The 18,150-nt window shown below is 45.2% G+C and overlaps 1 protein-coding gene across 3 annotated transcripts in view; it reads right to left on the bottom strand.

The window, feature by feature from the left end:
- VWA2 (von Willebrand factor A domain containing 2) overlaps nt 1-17,665 on the bottom strand; it is a 52,496-nt gene extending 34,831 nt beyond the window's left edge. For 2 of the 3 annotated variants that reach the window (XM_030570693.1, XM_030570695.1), the window contains exons 1-3: nt 17,609-17,665; nt 9,875-9,949; nt 3,596-3,729 (exon numbers count right to left, since the gene is read on the bottom strand). In XM_030570693.1, coding sequence (XP_030426553.1) covers nt 3,596-3,729; nt 9,875-9,949; nt 17,609-17,660 — 261 coding nt within the window. In that variant the 5' untranslated portion in view covers nt 17,661-17,665. Of the gene's footprint in view, nt 1-3,595; nt 3,730-4,085; nt 4,405-9,874; nt 9,950-17,608 lie in introns of those variants that run through there. The other variant, XM_030570694.1, reaches the window with a different exon arrangement.
- Between the last annotated feature and the right edge of the window lie 485 nt (nt 17,666-18,150).

The following is an 18,150-nucleotide window of genomic DNA, read 5'->3' as shown; positions in this document are numbered from 1 at the left end:
GTTCCTTGGCAGATGGCGCCCCGTGCCTCCCTCACTCCTCACAGCTGTGTGCTGACACTCCTTCCCTCTGCCCTGGTGCCTGTGCCCTGTCCCCACCCCAGCAGCTGGTGCATATGCTCCTGCCCCTCCACCAGGCTGGATCTCTCTACTGGGTCCTGCTGTGGCTGGAGAGTCACACGAGCAGCCACCTGTCCTGGCTGGCTGGGGCCATACTCTGTCACCCCTGTGCAGTACCTGCACCCCCACCCCAGTTAGCGTGGCTGCTATGATTGGCCAAGTGAAAGCAGATGGGGAAAGGAGAACAGTTCCTACCTGCTCCCCAGCAGCCGTCCCGTCCCCATGCGTCACAGCAATTGCTCCTGCCCCTTCTCTTGCCTCCGCAAGAGTCTGTGAGGGCAGAAACATTCCCCACCACCCCCAGGTCCACCACCTCTGCTCCTGTATGTGCCCATCCTGGATACCAATGAGGCCAAAGTTCACTTCCAAACATCACTCAGAGCCTCAGGAGGGGTTGCTGGCAGCTCAGTTTTACCCACACAAAGCAGGCAGCAGCTGTCAGTGTGAGCTGATAATAGTATTGAATGTATATTTATACCATCACTTTTCATCCCAAAGCACTGTACAAGCGGTGGATGTAGGGATCACTCCCCCACCACTGAAAGCAGCCACCCTAGGGGCGTACAGCAGCAGCAAGACGACAAAACAAAGGCCTTAGATAGGGAAGTGAAAAATAAAACTGTTTCCAACTGAAATTTAGGTAGACAGAGTAAATGACCTGGACTGGAATTTGGCCACGACAACCAGGCTAGTTCTCTTAACTCTTACAAGGAGTGTCATGGAATACTTAGCAGCCACAAGTAGTTGAGATCTTGATTTTATATAGAGAAAGTGTGTAGAGAAAGTAGTTAAGGAAGTGTTGTTTACTACTTCTCATAACACAAGAACTAGGCCACCAAAGGAAATTAATAGGCAGCAGGTTTAAAACAAATAAAAGGAAGTTCTTCTTCACGCAGAGCACAGTCAATCTGTGGAACTCCTTGCCAGAGGATGTTGTGAAGGCCAAGACCATAACAGGAGTCAAAAAAGAACTAGATACATTAATGGAGGATAGATCCACCAATGGCTACTAGCCAGGATGGGCAGGAATGGTGTCCCTAGCCTCTGTTTGCCAGAAGCTGGGAATGAGCGAAAGGGGATGGATCACTTGATGATGACCTGTTTTGTTGATTCCCTCTGGGGCACCTGGCACTGGTCACTGTTGGAAGACAGGATACTGGGCTGGATGGACCTTGGTCTGACCTAGTAGGGCTGTTCTTATGTTCATATGATGTTATATCTTATCTAAAGAAGGGATGGCAGAAAGCATATATCATAATGACTAAGTCGGTGGTTCTCAACCCGCGATCCAGTCAGCACACAGCTGCTTTCCATGTGACATGCTCAGGGCTATATAAGTAGTATTGAATGTGGCTCACATATGCAGCACACAATGGTAAATAGGTTGAGAACCACTGGGCTATGGGAAGGATAATGGAGTAAAAAACCGACAGCAGGCTACAGCTAAACTCCGAGATATCCAGCACCTGAATTCCCGCACGTTGCTCAATCTGCAGCGTGGTTACTTGCTAGAGGTAAGTGCCTGTTTTCTTCTCTTCAACAAGCCACTGACTGAAATGCCTCTTCAGCCCAACTCACCTTATGCCCATTGAAGTGACACACACATTCCTACAATGCCTGTCTCCAGCATTCTGCAAACTATGGAGAGCCTCACGTATACATGGCTCTGCGGTGAAATTTGGCTTTGTCTCTCTAACTTTAAAGCCTGCTGCAATATGGGAAAGTGATGGAGATCGAGGGGTAGGTTTATTTTCTGGATCCCTACAGTGTCGCTCGATTAGAGGGTGGAGTAGATGAAATAGAAGAGCATTACATTGTAGGGCTGGGAGCAAAGCCTTAAGTCCCACTATTTCCTTCCTTACCAGGTTCCTATCTTGTATTCATCTAGTCCCAGTCTGTCCAGTGTCTGACTGGCCTGAGGAGGGAGTGGAGTAGCCACCTAAACAGATTTCAAGCGCAGCTAACATTTTCCCTAGTTACAGACAGGAACAGTACTCAACCTCTCCCAGGCAGTTACCAAATCTGACTTGACACTAGGCACATGGGACTGTATGCAAGGTAGGGACCGGAGCTGGAGACAGCCCGAACCTTCCCTCGGAACATTTTAGGAAAGGCTGTTATTGTTCATTCAAGCATGTAAGGTCTCAGGAGGCTCCAGGTAGCAGGTAAGATCTGGGGATACACATATGCAAGTCCCAAAAGGAGCCATGGGGTGTTTAAAAAAAAATCCTAAAAGCTGGAGCTGTAAGGTTTTCCATAGGTCTATGGCACTGCAGAGTCAAAATTGCTTCATCGCTGTATATTCAGTTTCAGTTTCCATGGGAAATCTTCCTAGTTGTCTAACCCCACAGTTAGACCTTAATTTAAGCCAACATCCAAAATAAGAAGGGAAAATAATGAGGAGCTGAGCTGGATCCCTTCCCTTCTCATTTATTTTAATTCATTTTATACTGGATGGAACCCTCCAAATGCCAGCGACTTGGATTCTAATCAGAACATCTTGCCCAGCCGGACACCTGCAGGACATCTGCTGCTAAAGCACACTGTGCTACCGCTCCAGCTATATAGCAGCATGACAGATGGCGCCTGTGTGTTTGGTGAAACAGGAAATGTCTGGTACCTTGTCAAGCAAAAAATTAGAACTCCACGGAGGATGTGGGCAAGAACAGGGCAATAATTGTTGCTTAAGGACAAATCACTCTTAATCATGTAGAGACAGGAAATCCAGCTGGAAGCTCCTCACTTGTTCTTTGCTGGATCTGACAGCTGTTCCTAAGTGTTAAGGTTAGCCACGAAACACACAGTTCCAGAACCAACTGACAAACACCGCACACCACTGGGAAATCTGAGACACTTATTGCAAGCACGCGTCTGGAGGCCACCAGTCACCTTACTACACTGTTGATGGCCTGCAGTGAAATCCTTCTTTTACACCCCTTCATTTTGGAATACAGAATACTTTTAAAAAGAGAGAGGACAAAGAGGACCTCTGCAGGTTTCATAACCACTTATATCCATACAGATAGCTGGTTAACTTTCCTGGGATAAATTCTGCAGCCATGATTTCCAAAACTGATTTGTGATTTTTGGGTGCCTGACTTGAGACAAATTCAAGGGGCCCGATTTTCAGAAAGCATTGAGCACCTGTCCTCTGAAAAATCAGGCTCTTTTAATTAGTCTCAACTTAGGCATCTAAAAACCACTAATCACTTTTTAAAATTCTGGCTGTAACCTTTTGTCTGCAAGATTTTGTCCCATGTTTTTAAATGCCAAATGGAACTTTGAAACATTTACAACATATACATATGATCCAGCATGTTCATGGAACCTTGTCGTATCCTATTCTGGGTAACCTTTGGATCCCTCCCTCCCAGTAACTCTAATGTTTTTCATTTCACTCTACACATTTTGTCTTTGGATGTGTCAGGTAGAACCGTGCGGTTTGCAACCAAAACAAGACATTTGCTGCCACACTCACCCTATCTGGATTGATGTCCAAGGCATCACAGAGTTTGCCTGCAAAGTGCTTAGACCTCTCAAAGCTTCCTTTGCCAATGCTGTACGACCCATCTAACAGAAGGAGGATATCTACTGAAGCAGAGCACTGCATCACTGGAAGAGAACAAGATAAATGCTGACAGGATGCACATTTATACTTAGATCACAGGTGACAACAGAATGCAGTGAGCCAGGTTTACAGGAAAAAAAAGAAGGAAAATTCAGCTGATTATCGATTTCTCTCATCCAGCCCTTAATAAGCATGTGGTCAACTTTAGGCATGTGGTCAGGTGACCCGGCCCACTGATTTCAAATAGGACTGCTTAAAATTAAGCACATGCACAAGTGCTTTTCTGGATTGGAATGTTCAGTATTTTGCAGCCCTACATGAGAGATGTCAAACAAAAAAGTTACAGAACCACTCCCCAACCCACCACCACCACGCACGCATATACACAGTCAGAACTTACAACATATCCAGTGGCCAGTTGAATCAGACACATTTTCTCTCTGTAGAAAGCAGAAAAGCCTTTTTTTCCAAACACGCTATTTTAAAAACACAAACTATCTGATCAGCTCTGAGGCTTTGGATAGATCAGCCTAGCTTCAGGCTGCACTGAGATGATGTCCTGGTGTCACCGAGGCACGTGCAAACAGGTTTGCTCAGTAAATACTAGCTGCTGGGAGTGCCCGCGCCAAGATGGAAGCTGATGATTTTCACTGACAAAGATTAAACCGAGGCTCCCTCTTCACTCTCTGCAGAGACACTCAAACCAAAACACTTCCTTGGAATTTGGGAAAAAGCTGGGTAATAGGGAAGAGGACACGCCCCTGACATTGGCAGAGCAGCCACAAATCCTTACAGTTTTTCAGCAGCCGGTCACAAGCATGACATTCAACTCAGGAAGCAGAGCATCGCATTGCTGCGTAGGGGATGCTGGTTTGGAGTTTCACTCCTCCAAGCAGGGAAGTGGAATTATCCTAAGGAAGTATGGCTACAGAGAAATGGATGGAAAACCAAAAGGCACCTCCTACCCCTCAGGCAAACTTTCTCCCACCCTGTAATTTCCAGAAGATGAAATGGAATCTTGGCATAAACCACGGCCTCCCACTGCACTGGAACCGATAAGCAACTACTATAACAGCTTTAACGTACAGGACATCCTTCAGCTGAGGATCTGGAAGTGCTTTACAATGGTGAATTGGTTAACCCTAGAGATATGTTAGCATTCAAAAAAATCAGCCTGTATTATAATGCCAGATTGCTTTAGATTCTCTGGCCTTCAGTTTACCTGTGATCTTCACAGGCTCCTAATGGGAACCAATTATCTAAATCCCTTAAAACGAGTGTTTTGACACAGCAAGTCAGCAGCAGAGCCGAGAACAGAATCCAGAAGTCCTGACTCCTAATCTCTAGTCTAGCAGTAACTACTAGACAATGCTCCATCCTGAAATACATGTGAACAGTTGCTCCTCTGCCAGGTAATATCAGGAGAAATTTTAAGAGGGGGGAAAAAAATTCACTGTGTCCTTAATCTCGGTGCTATGTTCAGAGCAAATTTTAAAGACCCCTGCAGCATTTCTGAGGGAAACTGAGATGCAATGTCAGAAAGCAGGAAGCAGTAAATACAGAAGAAAGTGTAAAGGGTGTTCCTTCCATCTATAACTGGAGTCCTTTATAATGGCTCAGCTATAAAAAAGAATTTGTGGCCAGTGCCCCTCTTCCCCCCGCAACAGTCACGTCTCCTCCCAGACACATTTTATCATCACGATTGTTTCATTCCTAGTAGTGAGAAAGCGGGTTTATAATTAGGATTTTCTAATGTCAGATTATAAAGGATTGAAAGTTTTAAAGCATTCCATTCTGGGTCAGTGGGTTTGGTTATATGGTAACCTCATTCTCTCAGAAGTTCTGTTCTTTGCAAGTTTATTTCACTCTCCAAAATTGGCTGGAACACCAAAATTAAGACAACAGTTCCCGACAAGCTATAGCAGGCAAACAGGGCCTCGCTGCCAGTGCTGTTCACACTTCAGCAGCTCTGCCTCCATGTTTGAAATCAAAGCACTGAGACCCACCAGTGAGGTGTGTAACTGTGAGCTTCGTTGGACATGTCTGCTCTGCATGAGTATTCACACAACCCAGATTAAACTCCCAAAATCCTGTCCTAACCTATACTGGAGTCAGTGACAAACCCAGTAAGGATTCTCTGGAGACTCCTCTGTCTTACTGGGGAAAGAATCTGGAAGACATGTCTCCAGGACATTACAAAGCCTCCCAGAACACTGCTAGGAACTTCAGTAGTCATATTAATACCATTAGCTGCTCCATATCCTAAACAACCAGATACAGATACTACACTTTTTTAGAGCTATGAGGAAACATCTTTATGGAACACCATTCCCCTGCGTGTTATAACCATGAGTAACAAACAGATCAAGAGCACCAATGCACAGTGTATCTGCAGAATAATGTCAACTCATTTTTTTGTTTTCCTCATGCTCATTGGATTCCCTCCAGGTCACTTTCAGTTGCTGCACTAGCATTGGCTAGGGACACACCCGGGCTGCAGCTGTTACAGCTTGGCTAATGTATGATATAGAGATAGCTCAATGCAGCCTCATCTTATCCAACTGTTTTTCCCAGTGCTGCACAACTAAGTCCTCCTGAACTGCTGTTTCTACAGCTGTTTCAGACTTCAAATGAATGTAATTAAGAAATAAACACCTAGAATGAGGAGGAAGTCTCTTTTCCATCATTCTTTAAGTCTCTAATGTGATAAGGATGAATTGTGTGTTACAGACAAGTTCAAAACCAGGCAGGTCCCAACCAACAGGAGCTTACGCTTTAAGTTGGACAACGGACACTGGAAAATGAAGGTCACAGTAAAAGATCATGCAATATAATTTTGTTACAGACACCTCTATCTGACTATCGAGGTTCTTAATATAATCCCCATCACCACAGCCTCACAAACAACAACAAATTGATTCTCACAACACCTCTCTGTGGGGAAGCATTATCACCATTTCACACACGGGGAACTGAGGGGCAGAGAGATTACGTGATTTACCAAAGATCACCCAGGAAGCCTGCGGCAGAACCTGGAACGGAACTGAGGTCTTCTGAGTCACTGTACAGTACCTTAACTACAAGACCATCCTGGCTCAGACTATCCTGTTGGTTCCTCTGTTAAACACATAACTAACCTGAGTGGGGAACCAGGGGTTAATATGCCAAAATATTACATTTAGGTTTGAGGGAACAAATTTAGGCAAGAAGGCTGAAGTGGTGGAACAGAAACCAACTGAAATAAAATGAGCCTCACATCTGAAAGAGTAGATTGAGGTTGCAAGGAACATAGCATCTGGGGGAGTCTTCCTGGCATGAGGACACTGATGTAAGTACTCATTGGGGGACGGGGAGTTAGCAGGGGGGAGGAGGAGTGGAAAAGCAGGGGGAGAGGTGATGCAGGCAGCAGTAGCAGAGCTGGGAAAAGCATTGAAGGCAGGGCCGTCCTTAGGATTTATGGGGCCCTATGCAGTATTATTAAACTGGTGCCCCTGCGCGCAACTGCAGCCCGGGCTCGCAGTCCGTGGGGGAAGGGCAAGGGACAAGGCAGCAAAGGACAGCGAGCCACCCCAGCCCACCTCACGGCGGCGGAGAGTCACAGTTCCCCGCAGAGACCCTCGGACCCTCTCCCTAACGCAGAATGCGCGGAGCCGGCGCATTCGGCTCTGTGAATACAGTCGCTGCCTAAAAGAGACTGCAGCGCACACCGGGTGTGCAGGAGCCAACCCACTCTTACGTTCTGTCATGGGGGGTAGGTGAAGCTGCCACTTGGGGAGGCTAGCTCCCAGCCCACCTCTTCTGCCTGTGACTCCACCCCTACTCCACCCCTACTGTGCCCCAGGCCTCGCCCTCTCCCCACTGTCTCCCTCCTCTCTTCCTGCCCCCTCCCTGCTCACCCCCTTGCAGCCAAATCCCTGAACCTACATGAAGCAAATGACATTAGAAAGAAATTGCAGAGAGGATTTTTTCAAAAGAAAATGGAGCATGTTTCCTACTGCATGCCAGATGGTGAAGACTGGACATGCAGAATGTACCTAATTAAAAGCACTACATTTGAGAATAAAAATGTCAGTCACAGGTATTTTGATTTACCCTGAAGTTTGTCAGAGATTTATTTGCAAAGACTTTGTAGTTCGGGCAAGTCAGCTGTCCTGCTGAATACAGCATTAAATATTATGGAATAAATGATGCAGCTCTTCTCTGGTTTACATTTTCTTAATCAGTATTTCTAAGCTGATTTTATATTTTAAATGTACTCTTAAACCTTCATAAAGTAATCATTCCAGATTACTACATATTTAACTCACTGAAACAAAGATATTATTTTAAAATAATCAGTCAGAGGTTTAGTGTGTTCATAACAATGTTCATTGCATTTAGAAAAAGGGAACACTAACTTACTTTGTGTGATCTCCATAACAAGAGACATGTTTATGAAATTTCACCAACTTTAAAAAATATGTTTCCAAAGATTTTAGGCATAACAATGGATTTTATAACTTACTAGGTACTGATTTTGCTGGAGCAGTCTCTTAAAACTAATCAAATAGTCAGAAGTAAAGAAAGCTGGACAAACGAGTTTCCCTATCTGGAAGAAACGGGGTGTTGTCCCTTTAAGGGCTCTCTTCAAAGGCGGGTGAAGGGAGAAAGATGGATCAGAAAGGACAGGAAGACTTTGGAAGCAAGTTTTTTGTACTTTAGCAATTGAAATTAAAATGTGTATTTTAGATAAGGGTGGTCTTGAGGGATTTATTTAAAAAAAACTGTGTATGTCTGAAGATCCAAGCATTTAAGGCTACAGATGAATACTCAGATTGTGCATCCAAAAATCTATGCACGGATTTTTGAGAGATGTGATTTTATCAGCTTTAGCAATCTTCAAATGAAATATTTTTAAAGCAAATTTTAAACTAAGGTCTGAGTAAATATTACATTAGTGCGCAACTGTTTTTGTCAGTAAATTCAGAAACGGACAGTATATACCTGGGGGTTAGCAAATGCCTGTTAACAGGGCCAGCTCTAGGTTTTTTGCTGCCCCAAGCAAAAAAATTTTGGCTGACTCCCATGGCCCCACCCCAGCCCTGGGCTCTCCCCCGCACCTCCTTGCAGCCCCAACCGTGGGCTCTCCCCCACACCCCACCTTCACCCCTGCCACCCCAACCCTGGGCTCTCCCCGCCCTCACCTGCACCTCCTACCGCCCCAGCCCTGGGCTCCCCACAACCAGTGCTGACTCCGCCCGCTCCCCCCCTTGCCTCCAGCCAGTGCTGCCAGGGTCGGAGTAAGCAGCGGGGCTCCTGGGCTGCACCTCAGCCCAGGGTCCCTCCAGCCAGGGGTCCTGCCTCCAGGACCGTCCGGGACCCAGGAGGGCAGAGCTGGGGGGACCGGCCGGCAAAGGGCTGAGGAGCTGGGGCAGGGCAGCCCCACAGGGAGCAGAGCCCCGGAGAGCGGGATGCAGGCCCTGCACGGCAGTGCCCCGGGCACCGGTCCCCTCTATTGCCCCGCTGCTGCTGCTGCTGCTCCTGGCTGCCCTGCCACAGCCCCTGGGTGGCTCAGGCCACTTTGCCCAGCCTCAGCTGTGGCGCTGGGGGGCAGCCACCATGCGGCACCTAAAGGCAGCTCTGTGCGCCCTAAGGGGCAGCCCAAGTGTCCCTGCTCAGAGCCCGCCTGGCCATAAAGTGTGGGCACTGCTCTTTGACATGAACCAGAGTGGCCCCAGGGCACCTCCCGTGCAGGACGTGGTGCTGCTGCCAGGGCTGGCTCTAGGCTTTTGCTGCTTAAAAAAAAAAAAAGGATGGCCGGAATGCCACCCCTGCAAATGTGCTGCCCCAAGCACATGCTTGGTTTGCTGGTGTGTGGAGCCGGTCTTGCTTGTTAAATGGCTTCATTACCACTTGAATGGCTCTTAAATGGTTTCAATGTTGTGCTAATAGGTCTGGCAGGCTGGAAGCTTTTTCACATTTAACTAGATCCCCTCCAGAGGAAGACTCACCAGACTGCAGCAGCCAGCTCTGGTGGGAGCCTGCACGAAGGGTCATAACAGGCATAAGAACAGGTGGGAAGGTGGACACTAAGATCCCAGCGTGCCCCAAATTTCCAGGTGCCCTATGCAGCCGTGTATGCCTGAGGATGGCCCTGCTTGAAGGTAAGGTTTAGGAGTTTGAAGTCCTAATTTATAAAAACAAACTTACGTTGGCCAGCAGCAGAAATCTTGACAATTGTCTCCTGGTTGGCATGAAGTTCTTGTAGACCCCATGTGAGCAGCACTGTGGGATCAAATATATATTAACCCATTAATAGGATTATTTCTAAACTATTTAAAAATACTTCTGCAGAGCATTCATTCATGCTAGTGACCCAGACACCGACTAAGATGTAATTAAAGTGGGTGGGTATGAGCAGTAAAGAATTTGCAAAAACAATGTTTCTTGGGGTTCTAATTTACTCTCTGAAACATGCCAAATTTATAACTCAAAATATTTTCTAATTAGGGTTGCCAGCTCAGATTGGGATCTGAAAAATCAAGTAGTGTTTTGATTCTGGTATCCTCAACAGGAACAGTGAACATGCTGAGATCACCAGAACTCTGTTCCGCAGAAGGAGCATAGCAGGATGCAGAGGATGTACTAATTCAGTAGCACTAGGAGATATGATTGTGAAGTAAAAAACACAGCTGACGTGTTATAGTAGCGTGCCAGCGTACAGCGCCACTTTTCTGACTGCTACGACATACCTTACATTTGGTGGATTTCTAGGCTTTATTTGATGTATAGATTCATATATTCTAAGGCCAGATGGAATCATTATGATAATCCACTCTGACCTCTTGTATACCGCAGTTCATAGAATTTCCCCAAAATAATTCCTAGAGCATTGCTTTCAGAAAAACATTCAACCTTGATTTAAAAAATGGACAATCTACCATGACCCTTGGGCAATTGTTCCAAAGGTTAGTTGCTCTCATCCTTAAAAATGTATGCATTATTTCCAATCTTAGTTTGTCTAGCTTCAATTCCCAGCCATTGGATCAGGTTAAGGCCTTTCTCTGCTACACTGAAGAGCCCATTATTAAATGTTTGTTCCCCATCTAGGTACTTACAGACTGTAATTAAGTCATCCCGTAACCTTCTCTTTGTTAAAATAAATAGATTAAATTCTTTAAGTCTATCACTAGAAGGCACATTTTCTAATTCTTTAATCATTATCATGGCTCTCCTCTGAACGCTGCAATATACCCACAGCCTTATTGAACAGTGGACACCAGAACTGGAAACAGTAGTTCAGCAGCGGTCGCACCAGTGCCAAATACAGAGGTAAAATCATCTCTCTACTCCTATTTGAGATTCCCTTTATGCATTCCAGGATTGCATTAGCTCTTTTGGCCACAGCATTACACAGGGAGCTCATGTTCAGCTCATTATCCACCACGACCTCCACATCTTTTTCAGAGTCACTACTTCCCAAAACAGAGTCCCCATTCTGCAAGTATGGCCTACATTCTTTGTTCCTAGACGTATATATTTGCATTTAGCTGTATTAAAACGCATATTGTTCACTTGAGCCCAGAGAACCAGATCGCTCTGAATCAGTGACCTGTCCTCTTCATTATTTACTACTCCCCCAATTTTTCGGTCATCTGCAAACTTTATCAGTCATGATTTCAGGTTTTTTTCCAGGTCATTGATAAAAATGTTAAATAGAATAGGGTCAATAACTGATCCCTGGGGGACAGCACAGGAAACATACCCCCTCACTGACGATTTCCCATTTCCAATTACATTGTGAGCTCTCAGGTAAGTAGATTAAAAACTGGCTAACATGTGTCATGTTAATTTTATTTGTTCTAATTTTTTTCATCAAGATGTCATATGGTACCAAATCAAATGTCTTAAAGAAGTCTACGTATGTTATGTCAACACTATTACCAGTTTGGCTGATTAAAGGTAATCTCATCAAAAAAGCTATCAAGTTAGTTTAATAGGATCTGTTTTCCATAAACACATGCTGATTTGCATTAATTACATATACCCTTCTTTGTTCTTTATTAATCGAGTCCCATCTCATCCGCTCCATTATCTTAGCTGCGACTGATGTCAAGATGATAGGCCTATAATTACCTGGGCCATCCTCCTTACCCCTTTTTAAAAACTGGCACAACATTAACTTTCTTACAGGCTTCTGGAGTTACTGAAAACCAACATCAATGGTACAGTGAGGTACTCAACCAACTCTTTTAAAATACTCTTGGATGCAACATATCTGGACCTGCTGATTTTAAAACGTGTAATCTGTTTAACATCCTACAGAGAAACTGGTGGAATGGAAAGTGTTCTCTCACCACCATATGATGAGACTACATAATCTGTGTCTTCCTCCAATACAGAATAGACATATCTATTGAACACTTTTCTGCCTTATTATTGTTAACTCTACAATTTCCATCTAATAATGGACCATTATCAGAATTGTTTTTGTTCCTAATATATTAAAAAAAACTCCTCATTGTCCTCAACTCTGGAGGTCATAGATTTCTCTTTGTGTCCCTTGACTTCTCTTATCAATTTTCTACAATTCCTACCTTCTAATTTATATTCATTACTATCAACTTCCCCTTTCCTCAATCTTTTTTTTTTAATAGCTGACTTCACTTCCCCTTTAAACTAAGTCTTTTTTTAACCAGCACAGTCTTCTTCCTCGATTGTGGCATTGTGGCTTTTGGGGCATCTAGTAATGTGTTCTGAAATTATTCCCAATTATCATTCATATTTTTCTAGTTCTTCCTCCCAGCTGATTGGGCTCATAGTTGTTTTCAGCTTTGTGAAACTGGCCCTATTACAGCACCAAGTGTATATATTACTGGTCTGGCCTTCATTCTGCTTGCATTTTATGTGTGATCAAGTCACAATCGCTTGTACCTAAGCTACCATTAATTTTTAGTTCTGTGATCAGTTCCTCTTTATCTGTTAGGACAAGGTCTAAAAGATAACTCCACCATATGGCAAAGAGACAGCGACTTAAGAATGGGGTACTGCTTCATGCAGGGCATGGGGGCTGACCACGGACACATCTGAGAAGGACTTGCAGGAGGGACTTTGTCCTACCTGAAATGTTGACAAACTTCACAAGAAGGGTGATATCCAACTGGTCGGGTCTCAGGACCTGTATTTTGTTTTCAGAGACCTGTATCTCTCAAGTGCTTTCAGAGCAAAGTTTCTGTGGGTAAGAAATTCCTTTGCTAAGCCTGTATTCCCGGCTTTCCTACCACAATGTTTCCAGAGGAATTATACTAGAAGTCCACAGGCTATAGCCTAAGTGGACCTCTAGGGGTGAGTACGTATTAGCAACTGCAAGGGCTCAAGAGGTTTCAGATGCTGATTTCCGTGTCTAGGATGGCTGGGCAGTAGTGCCTCATGTCCCAAAGAAGGGTGTTAAACAGGCTATCTGAACCGACCCCATAGTCCCAGAGCTAGAAATAGCGATTACACTCTATCCAGAGCCAATGGGCTCAGTAGCACTTGAGACCCCTCGCCTGATGACTGTACAGTGGGGGACTGGCCCAGGTTGTAACATATAAGATTTGTATGAACTCTGCAGCCCAGTCATACACTGGACAGCTATTGCCATCTACATTTGCACTCATCGCTTAGCCGAAAATATTCATCCCTTTTTCACCGCCTCCCTTCTCGCCCCAACTGTGAATATTTAAGGATAGTAAAATTCTTCCATGTTGAGAGCCACCGCAAAGCTCATACATCACTTAGAGCCCATCTGAGCCTTCAAAATGGGGCTCAAGCAGCGCAGAGTCAACCCTCTACAGCAGAGGTTCTCAAACTCCGGGGACCACCAGTGGTCTGTGAACTCCATTCAGGTGGTCTGCGGGTAGTCCTCTCTGAGGTGCACACCTGGGCGGCCACGCACAAGAGAATGAAGGGCCACCTGACCCAAAAGGGAGTTGCACGGGGAAGGGAGGGGGTCACAAGATTATTTTAGGGGGGTTGCAGTATTGCCATCTTACTTCTGCGCTGCCTTCAGAGCTGGATGGCCAGAGCGTGGCAGCTGCTGACTGACGGCCTAGCTTCCCAGCGGCCGCCATTCTCCAGCTGCCCAACTCCAAAGGCAGCGCCGCCACCAGCAGCAGTGCAGAAATAAGGGTATCGGTCACCTCCCCCTACAATAACTTTGTGACTCTCCTGCCCCCAACTCCTCTTTGGGTCAGGACCCCTACAATTACAGGACCCTGAAATTTCAGATTTAAATAGTTACAATCATGAAATTGATGCTTTTAAAAATCTTATGAACATGAAACTGACCAAAATGGACCGTGAATTTGGTAGGGCCCTACTCATAACATACAAACACAGAGTATAACTTGTTTCTGCTGACCTGCCTCTTTAGCGCTGCTAGAGACTGAGTCCAGCTGTACGAATAATTATCACTGTTCTCATATTCACAGGAGGCACAACATGCCATTGCAGGCAAGGCCAAGCTGTCAATATCCCTGCGGCTTTCCAGCCAGGCTGAAAACGCTGCTCCTACTCCTTGGAGATGGGACAGACTCGTGGCAGGGTGGATCCTCACAAACAGGATGGTTAGTACACACAGCTCTTTCCCCTTGACGTCTGGAAGATCCTATAGCTGCAAAGTGTCATTAGCTAATGTCTGGCTTTACTAGGTGCACTACTACTCATCCAGCGGTCCGGGGTTCCTGGGGTGCTGCGAGCAGGTTTCAGGGGCTCTGCCAAGCAGGGCCGCCATTCGACTTTCTGGAGCAGAAAGCAGAAGCCCCACTCCATGGTGAAGCCCGAGGCTCTGAGCCCTGAAGCTGAAGCCTGAGCAACTTAGCTTTGCAGGGCTCCCTGTAGTGTGGGACCCCAGGCAACTGCCCTGCTTGCTACCCCCTAACACTGGTCCTGGCTTTTGTCTGCAGAAAAGCATCCGTGATGCAGCTTGAGAACGCCTGCCCTAGTTAATAAGCTATAAGTGCTATGCAGAGCCCTGACCCCCAAAGTCTTGTCCCAGCCTCCACTGCAGCTTGCATAACAGGGATGAATAATTCAGGGGAATGTCTCTACCTAGAGACTGATCTTGCAAACACTTAATACCAGCTGTAGTGCTTAATACCAGCTTTTTGTTCTGTGTTTGTGCAGCGCCCAGCACAATAGGATCCATGACTAGGGCTCCTAAGCTCTACAGTGACGCATCATCATCATCATAATATTCCTGTGAGTAGTTGTTTTGAGTCAAGCAAGAGTTCAAGTTGCACTGAAGCCAGTGGATCACACTGAGTGCACAGCACTGCCTCCAGTAACGAGAGTCGTTAGCAGAATCGGATCCTTCATTTTGTGCCAAATTCAGGACTAATAACCAACCTGACGGGGCTCTTTCACAGGCACTGATCTGCCACCGGATTCAGAAGTAATAAATGTAGATTAAAAAACAAACAAACCCCACTCATGGTTTTTATTTTGTAGGTGCCGTTAAAAGAGTGCTAGTTTCTTAATAACACTGGGCCTGATCCAGTGGCCACTGAGTAAATGGAAAGGCTTCCATTGACTTGACTGGGCTTTGGATCTGGACCATTGCACTATGCTTGCACGGTGATGGTATTCCTGCATTCCTGCAAAGCTCTAGAACATGCTTGAAGAACTGGATTATGGATGCAGCAAAAGCCTAGAGACTATTGCAGGTTCAGCCTGCTGCTGGAGAGCATTGCAGCAAGGCATCTCCTCTCAGTCTGCCTCACATGGCCAATTCCCTCCTCTCAACTTCGCTGCAACCTTTTCCTTCTTACTGTTAAGGAATGTGCAGTACCTGGGCAATTTTTCCACTGACTACTGAAGAGACCCTGTCACGGCCGTCTGAGAAAAGTGCAGCTGAACATGCATTATACCCAGATCTGGCAAGAACAGTAGCTGCCCATTTGATTAAGGTTGTGCAGCATCCTTTCGTTGGCTGGGTTTGCAATCTAAGGTTCTCTTTAGACTCACAGCTGCTACTTGGAGTACAGGCAACAGCTACAGTCAGGTGGCTTTTCTGTGGCAGCGTTGCTTGGACACAAATCTTGTTACTGTCATCCATGCCTGTGTCATGTGATCACAAAACATGTGCTTGGTGTTGCCAACTCTTGCCAATGTACTGTGAATAATGTGAATTTGGCCCTTGCTAGAGCTAATCTGAGGGGAGAAACTCCAGCCTTCAAAAGTTTTGGACTGCCGGGCGGGGTGGAGAACAACTGATTGGCTGCCTTCTCAACTTCTCCACCTCCTGGGAAATAGCAGCCTATCAGAGCTGCTGCAGGAGGCAGGCAAAAGGTCTATCTCCCACCCCTCAGAAGCTGAGAGAAGTTTTTAGATAAAGAAGGGTGGAGAGGGAGCAGCCAACACCATTTTCACAAGAGGGAAGAAGGAAGCAGAAAGAGCCCAGAAGCTCAGGCCAGCTCCTCTCTCCACTCCTTCTGAAAAATGGGTTGGCTTCTCTTCACTCCTCTCCTCTGGAAGCCATTTATTTTTATTTCTACAAACTTGGAAACACTCAGAGTCGGTGTTTCTGTGATGCTATTTGGCTATTTCAAAGGAAAGGAAGTGGACAAGATGTTCTTCAAAAGGAACGTTTGACAAGTCATTGTTCTTGTGTAGCTCTCACAGCAAGACTAGATCAATCAGCTGGTTGGACGACTCATAACAAATATGCTTACACTGAAAATAAAATCTTATCTTACTCAGCCTTCCTGTGCTTACATTGTCACAGATAAAGCCAGGATACCTACTGAGCTTCATTTGTGATTGGTTTCAGAGTAGCAGCTGTGTTAGTCTGTATCCGCAAAAAGAACAGGAGTACTTGTGGCATCTTAGAGACGAATAGATTTACTTCAGCATAAGTTTTTGTGGGCTACAGCTCACTTCTTCGGATTGTTGCATTAGATAGTAATTCTTTCAAAACGTCACAGCTGGATTCTCAACTAAATGATTAAATGTGGTTTTAGTTGCTTTTTACATGTTCATTCCGTGCTTACTCACAAAGGAAATGCAGTGAGAGAGTGTGAGACAGACATTGGTCAGGGATTAATTTCTGGGCTAAGCTTTAGATTGAGGACTGACATGCCCTTATCTCTTCATAACGCATGCAGGGACATATGGACAGTGTATTCTGAAAGGTATTTTGCCATCTTCATACACTGAAACCTCAGGTAGTTAATTAAGGGCCATTTCCAAAAAGGAAAAGGCAGGGGGAGTGTAATACAAAGGAGTGTTTTGCATAGCACTGAAGCTTTGGGTTGGGGGAGTAGAAGGTACTGGTCTCTTCATAACCATTTAATGGGGATAAGTACGTATCACTTGTGGTGACTGAAAAGGTAATTGGGGTGTAACGTGCCAGCAGCAAAAATAAAGTTTCAGGTCAGGGGGTGGCATCTCGAAGGTACTTTAGTGTATTCTAACAATTGCAAGGAGGCGTCATTTGGGGTATTTTGTCAATTACAGTCAGTCAAACCCAGGTCCTTATTCAAGGAAGGTGCACATATGTGGGGGTGTAACATGAGGCAGCATTTTGTGCAGGAAAAAAATTGGGTCAGGGTGTGGTATTTCCCAGCTACCTCAGAAAGCTTCAATGCTCACAGGAAATGTCACCCGTCTTTTACACACCCTCAAATCCAAGCTACTTATTCTAATTGAGAGGAAATTGCACTCCAGGGCCTTCTGATAACATTACTATATTTTGTTATAAACGTCAAAATCAGCCTCCTGTATTTTGGGGAAATTCTTAAAAGTTTAAATTTACATGGATGATGTATTTATTCTTTTAAAAACCAGCCTTTCAACATTGGAGTGAGGACCCAACTTCAACCTCGTTGCCACAGCTGAAGAAAACAGGGGCATCTGAGCCTGAGCTCCTTTGGTATGAAAAGACAATGTTAAAATAAAATGTACCTTGGGCACAGAGGAAAATGCAGATCGAGTCAAATGGCAGTAAGAGGCTCATGGTGACAAACTGAAATTTAAAAAGAAAGGAACAAACATTAATTTTCACAAACTCCCTAAAATACAATTCTCACGTTATAACTTTCACTGGGGAGATGTATTCCATTCCTTTACAGCTGTTTAACATCATCACTTGAGAAAGTTTGTTTGCCCTAAAGATGCACATATACACAATACACAGAGATACTTGGGAAAAGGGGCTGGTGGGAAGAGAGAATAAAAAAAAAGATCAAGATGTAAAGGGAGGGAGAGAAAAAGGAGAGGAAAAAAATCTTATAATTATGTTTGTTTCCCTGTTTGAAGTGACCTGCAATAGAGACTCCAGACAGTAGAAATGGCTGCAGAAGCAACTGAAGCAGGGACTGCTGAACGGAGGGAAGGGGAAAATGGGGCCCTGCTGGGCCACCCCTTCCTTCCAGACCAAGAACTGTGCAACTCTTGGGACACTAAAATTCAGGGGTGCCCTCTTCCCCCTTCCCTTTTCTTTCTAT

The sequence above is a fragment of the Gopherus evgoodei genome, chromosome 7, assembly GCF_007399415.2.
Source record: "Gopherus evgoodei ecotype Sinaloan lineage chromosome 7, rGopEvg1_v1.p, whole genome shotgun sequence".
NCBI classification, from domain to species: Eukaryota; Metazoa; Chordata; order Testudines; family Testudinidae; genus Gopherus; species Gopherus evgoodei.
Note: the sequence above shows the minus strand (reverse complement) of the source record. Positions and strands in the feature narration are given on the sequence as shown.